This window comes from Peromyscus leucopus, chromosome 9, assembly GCF_004664715.2.
Source record: "Peromyscus leucopus breed LL Stock chromosome 9, UCI_PerLeu_2.1, whole genome shotgun sequence".
In the NCBI taxonomy this organism is placed as follows: domain Eukaryota; kingdom Metazoa; phylum Chordata; class Mammalia; order Rodentia; family Cricetidae; genus Peromyscus; species Peromyscus leucopus.
This window is the reverse complement of record NC_051070.1, coordinates 49,833,232-49,839,231: the sequence shown is the minus strand read 5'-3', so window position 1 is coordinate 49,839,231 and position 6,000 is coordinate 49,833,232. Positions and strand designations below refer to the sequence as shown.

General features: G+C 45.6%; 1 protein-coding gene across 1 annotated transcript in view; it reads left to right on the top strand.

Annotated features, from left to right (window-relative positions):
- Nucleotides 1–332: 332 nt before the first annotated feature.
- Sucla2 (succinate-CoA ligase ADP-forming subunit beta) overlaps nt 333–6,000 on the top strand; it is a 47,569-nt gene continuing 41,901 nt past the window's right edge. Inside the window, exon 1 of the mRNA XM_028877655.2 lies at nt 333–475. Coding sequence (XP_028733488.1) covers nt 386–475 — 90 coding nt within the window. The 5' untranslated portion in view covers nt 333–385. The remainder of the gene's footprint in view (nt 476–6,000) is intronic.

Genomic DNA, 6,000 nt, shown 5'->3' with positions numbered 1-6,000 from the left:
TTTTACTTAAGTTATTGTATCCTAAAGACTCAAAGCATACATTCACTATCACGAATTAACCCCCCCCCCCTTTTTTTTTTTTTAACAGGTGAGGCCACTAGGGCTCAGGGAAGATAAGTGGCGACGCTGCAGTTCTCTAGGAATCATTCTGGTGGCCCTCTGGCCACAGGGCAGGCACACTTTGAGGAGGAGGTGGTGAAAGTTCTTGAGGTCCAAGTTTCGGTCTCTGTTGGCCCGGGCCAGGCCACTCCGGCAGCGACGGGGTTAACGGCGAGGCCCCGCCCCCGGGGGATTGTCCCAGGTTCGCTGACCCGGTACGCGGCGGCGGAGGCAGTTGCGGTCTCTGCGCCTGCGCGGTGCCGCGGGGACCGGGTCGGACTCAGAAATGGCGGCGTCCATGTTCTACGGCCGGCAGTTGGCCGCGGCCGCCCTGAGGAGCCACCGGCAGCAGACGACGCTGCGGGCCGCCGCCCAGGTAAGTCCGCTCGGTCTCCTTCAGCCTCGGGGGGTGTCGGTGTGGGCGGGCGAGGCGCGCGGCGGGGTCGCGGCCCGGCTGCTGGGCTGCCCGCGGCGCCGGCAGGTCCCGGGTGCGGTGCTGTGTCGGGGCTGGGCGGGGAGGCTACGAGCCAGGAGTGCGAGCCGGCGCCCGGGCAGCTCCGCTCCGCTGCAGCCCGCGTCCCCAAAAGGCCCGGCCCGGCGCCTCGGCGGCCCGGCTGGCTTCGACTCCAGGAGCGTGGCAGGGCTCGTCCAGAGGAGCCCCGGGGTCGTCCTGGCCCAGGCCCGACGCTTCCGGGCCCCTTTTGGGGAAGAGGGGATGCCCTTCAAGTGTACTCTCGTGTCCCGGGAGCTGTCGATGCGGGGGAAGGACTTTGGAACACTAGCCGAGTCGGCCCACCTACCCTCCTCCCCAAGGAGTTGTGTTCTGATCAGTCAGTCCTGGCAGCGAGTGCTAGGGACGAGTTTTAAGTTTTCCAGCTGATTAGCCGGGAGAGTAAGGAAGGAATCTTTTAGAGGACTCTTATTTCTGGACAGACTCTGGTGTAGCACCGACTTCTTTTTTTGTTGCCTTGTTGCTCGATACTTAGAGTGTGACAGATGTTGACCTGAGGTCATTAGGCTTGTCAGCAGCACCGGGGTTGTCATTAAGACCGATTGTCATTGATGACGAGAGAGAAGTACTTTGGCCTGAGAGACAGACACAGCAGGCGAGGTGAAGGCTGCTGAGTTTGATTCCACAGCTGCCCCTTTCTGAAGCTGTGGGTGTGCTTGTGTGTGCTCTCCAACGCCAAGAACATCAAAACTGGGTGCTGGGGATGCTGTTCATTTTGTCGGGGACCCGCCTATCCTGTAGGAAGCCCTGGGTTCCAGCCGCAGCATCTCTGTAATCCTGGCATTCTAGGTGGAGGCAAAGCGGATCAGACATTCAAGGTCATCATCTTCTTCATAGAGAGTTCAAGGCCAGCGTAGGCTCCTGGAGACCCTGTCTCAAAACAACAACAAACCAATTAAACAAGCCCCGTAAAAATTGGCCCTTCATGTTAATGCCTTAAAACTTCCAGAGCAAGATATGTTTCTGAGATAGTCCCAGAGTTTTTGCTTATGGTCTGCAGTAACTCTTCAGGCACACTATAGTTGAAATAGATTTAGTCTCCCTCCCGCCCCACTTCCTTAAATGATGATGCCTAGTTTTTAGAAAATAAGGATTTAGTGAACAGGTATGTTTTCATTCTAATAGTTTTCATCTGTTTGGAAATCCCATTAAAAAACGCCGTCGCCTCTCCCTGTGGGATGTATGTTGTCTTTGTTACAGCTCTTGCCTGTCACTTGAGCATCAAGAGTGTATGTTTGGAGTTTGTTAGTAGTCTTGACAGCTTGCTTGTCCAAATGGACACATGTCTTAGGAGGAAACTTGTTCAAGGTCACACATTATTTTAGCAATTAAGTTCTTTAAAAAAATTCATAGGTTTGTTTTGGAGTTGGTCACCTTTTCTTTTTCCTTTTAGTTTTTTAGTTGATACATAATATTTTAATTTGTGTGTACTTAATGATTAAATCAGGGTAGTTAGCATTTTGTTACCTCAGATATTTGTTTGTTTTTTGTGATAAGAGTATACATAGCCGTCTTAGATTCCAGCTGCTTTAAAATAGAAATTTTGTTATTATTATTTATTATTATTACCACCCACAGCCTCTGCAGTAGAACACCTAAACTCCCTCCTCCTGTCTAATTGTAACTTCTGATGCTGCCCAGTCTTTGGATTATGCAGGGCTGGTATAGCTAACAGAATTTAAAACTAATGAAATTTGAAGTTACAGCAGCTAGTGCTGCAAGGAAGCAGTTTATCTAAATACTTCAGGCATTAAAACTCTTTTAAAGAGCTGGGCATGGTGGCACATGCCTTTAATCCCAGTACTCTGGGAGGCAGAGGCAGGCGGATGTCTGAGGTCAAGGGAAACCCAGTCTCAAAAAAAAAAAAAAAAATCAAAAAAACCAACTCAAACTCAGACTAATTAAAGTATTCCAACAGTAGTACAGTGGAAACTTGTGATGCTTTCACCTAATTTTAATATTTTAGCATACACCCCAACACCCCCCACCCACCCACCCCCCCCACCCCCCCAGGGTTTCTCTGTATAGTCCTGGCTTTGTACTTTGTAGATCACTCAACTCACAGAGATCTGTTTGTCTCTGCCTCCTGAGTCCTGGAATTAAGGGCGTGGGATGCCGCTACCACTACTTGGCTTCATATGCTTTATCTTTAAAATATTATATGCATGTATCTAAGAGTCAGAGACCACCTAAGAAAAACCCCAGTACTGGACATGAGAAGCCCTCTTTTGAATTGTTGTCCAAGAAACTCCAAAATGTACAGCCTATTGCTGTTGCCCTTGGTTACCACTCCTACCCCCAGAGGTGGAAGATAAATCTGTTCTTGAAGACACCATGTATTTCAGAAACAGGGCCCAGAGACCCCTGATCTGGAACTGATCCAATTGCCCCCTCCCTGAAGACTGGCTTTCATGAAAGGCACCTTGAAATCTCCCCAAAGGAGGAAGGCAACCAACAGTCCTACCCAACAGTCCTCCCTGACTGTGATGCCAGTGAACCACATCAACAACCAGTGGTGGTACTCTAAGGCTGCGGTAGTGGCACACATGCCTTGATGGTGGTCAACAACTTTCTAATTAGGTTTAAGATCTGCTCAGTAAGAGAGAGACCACTTTATACTGGAAAGCCTAGCTACTACTCAGTGCTGTTGAAGTCATGGTTATTGGAGGAGAATCTACAGCTACTAATTTATTAAACCAGCATAATCCCTAACAACAGTCTATAAACATTTGTTCTTACACCCACAGATAAGTGTAGTCTTCATCCCCCATCAAGGAAAATTCTCTTTGCAACAAATAGAGACTCCCTACAGAAAACCACAATCAATTAAAATGCAGAGTAGCGTAGCCCAGTCCCAGTGGATACATCTGCAGAACATCTCATACCTAAGGCTCAGGGAACATTGAGGAAGAGGGGCCATAAAGATTGTAGGAGCCAGGAATCAGGGGTCAGGGAGTCTGTTTTGAGATTGTGTCTCAGTAATATCAGAAGCTGTACCCAAAAGTCTCACTGACATGACTGCTCAAATGTGAGCTGAACAAGGAGGACACCAGTGGATGTGCCAGACTGGATGAAGAAAAGCCCACAAGGCCCCCACCCGACACCAAGAGTTACAGGCAACTGAGGAAAGCTGGAAATTGGAGAGGTGGCCTTCCCCAGGGAAGAGCACATCTATTAGTTACTCAGTGTTGAGTGATCATCCTTGAAAACATACATACAGGTAGCATTGGAAGGACTGAACATATAGGAATATATATTTATATATATTTAGGAATATATATGTATATGTGAATACATATTTGCATACAATAACAACTAGTGAAAAAAGAGGCCATGAATTTGAAGAAGATTTGAGAGGGGTGTATGGGAGAGTTTGGAGGGAGGAAAGGCAAGGCAAGAGATAAATATTGTAATTAAATTATAATCTCAAAATTATATATGTATATAAAATCACACCATTTCTTTTTGCTAAAACACCTGAGAGTAAGTTGCAGCTATCATGGCATTTCACCCCTGGATACTTACATATCATATAATTTTTTTTTTTTTTTTGAGACAGGGTTTCTCTTTGTAGCTTTGGAGCCTTTCCTGGAACTCACTCTGTAGACCAGGCTGGCCTCGAACTCACAGAGATCCACCTGCCTCTGCCTCTCGAGTGCTGGGATTAAAGGCATGCACCACCACCACCTAGCTCATATAACACTTTTAATCCTAGCACTTGGGAGGCAGAGTCAGTTAGATCTCTGTGAGTTCAAGGCCAGCCTGGTCTACAGAGCAAGCCCAAGGACAGCCAAGGCTACACAGAGAAAACCTGTCTTGAAAAACAAACAACCAAAACCAAACAAACAAAAAGAATAAAACATTTTGGAACCCTTAATAAGTGTAGTACCAGCTACCCGGGGACTGGGATATCAGTATCACTTGACTCATAAAGTTCTAGACTGGCCTGGGCCACCTCAGAACAAACAAATAAACCAACCAAGACAAAACAATAGGACCTTCTCCCCAATAAACATAGTGCACTCATATATGTAGGAACTTCATTTAAAGTGAATAATATCTAATGTGTAGTACCTACAGTATCCTTTAGATTTTATGTTTTAGGAATTGGGATCCTTTTCTTTGGTATTTCTTTTTGATGCATGCGGCTGAGGAGGTGCCATCTAGTGGTATATACTGCTGATTGACTCTTTTAAAAATTATTTTGTTTTTAATTATGTATGTATATGACTGCATGGGTATGTGCACATGTGTGCTGGTGTCTGTAGAGTCTGGAATTGAGCACCTGATCCCCCAAAGCCGGAGTTACATGCAACTGTGAGCTGGGTCCTCTGTATGTGTGTTAGTTTGTGCTACTAACTCTCTAGCCCCAGCATTAAAAGTTTTAGCATTAGTGCCACACTGTCTCCTGCAGAAACATAAAAAAAATGAGTGTGACAACCTTTACTAGGTTTATCTAGGTTCTTCTTCCACCTTTATTTTTGAGGTATAGTTTATGTGCAATAAAATCTATGGTTAGATTTAATGGCTAGGTTGATTTTTATGTTTGTGTACAGCTTCTAAGTCGTCACTCAGGTAAGATGGGTGTCTGAATTGTCAGCTCCCGAGAGCTTCTTGTGCTCTTCCTTTACCAGTTCTTCCTTGAAAAGTAGTTACTGGTTCTGGCTTCTGCCACCACAGGCTAATTTTTGACTGGTTTGAGCTATGTAAAAAACACAGGGGCTGGCAGGATGGCTCAGTGGGTAAAGGTGCCATCATGCTTGAAGACCTGAGTTGGATCCCTGGGACTCACATGGTGGAAGGAGAGTACTGACTTGTGCAAGTTGTCCTTGGGCCTCATGTGTGCCATGACCCGTGGACTCACATACATAAATATAAAAATATAGTAAAAATAGGAAATATCTTGGAAGTTTTTATTCTTATCTTTGGTGTCTTTACTTCAGCATTACATTTGTGACTTTAATTTACTATGTGAACAGCAGTGTTTTTTTTTTCCCCCTCTGAAGTATCCTACTATGTAACTATAATTTATTCTGTTGATGAACAATTAGGCCGTTTACATTTCTGTCCTATGAGTAAGGCTGCTGTGAATGTTACTGTATATGTCTTTGGGTGGTATAAGACTCATAGCTGTTGGTGATATCTAGGAGCAGGTCAGGAGGTAGACATCCAGAACAGTGGGAAGTTGCTGCATTTAATTTTGGAGTGACACGGAACTAAGGTATTCAGTTAGCCAAATGAAATGTTATCCAGGTTTAATTTTTATTGTTTGTTCTTGCTCTCGTTCATGTTCTTCTTGTTCCTCCTCCTCCTTTCTCAATGTTTCTTTGTCCTCTTCTCCGTGTGTGTGTGTGTGTGTGTGTGTGTGTGTGTGTGTGTGAACTCTGTGC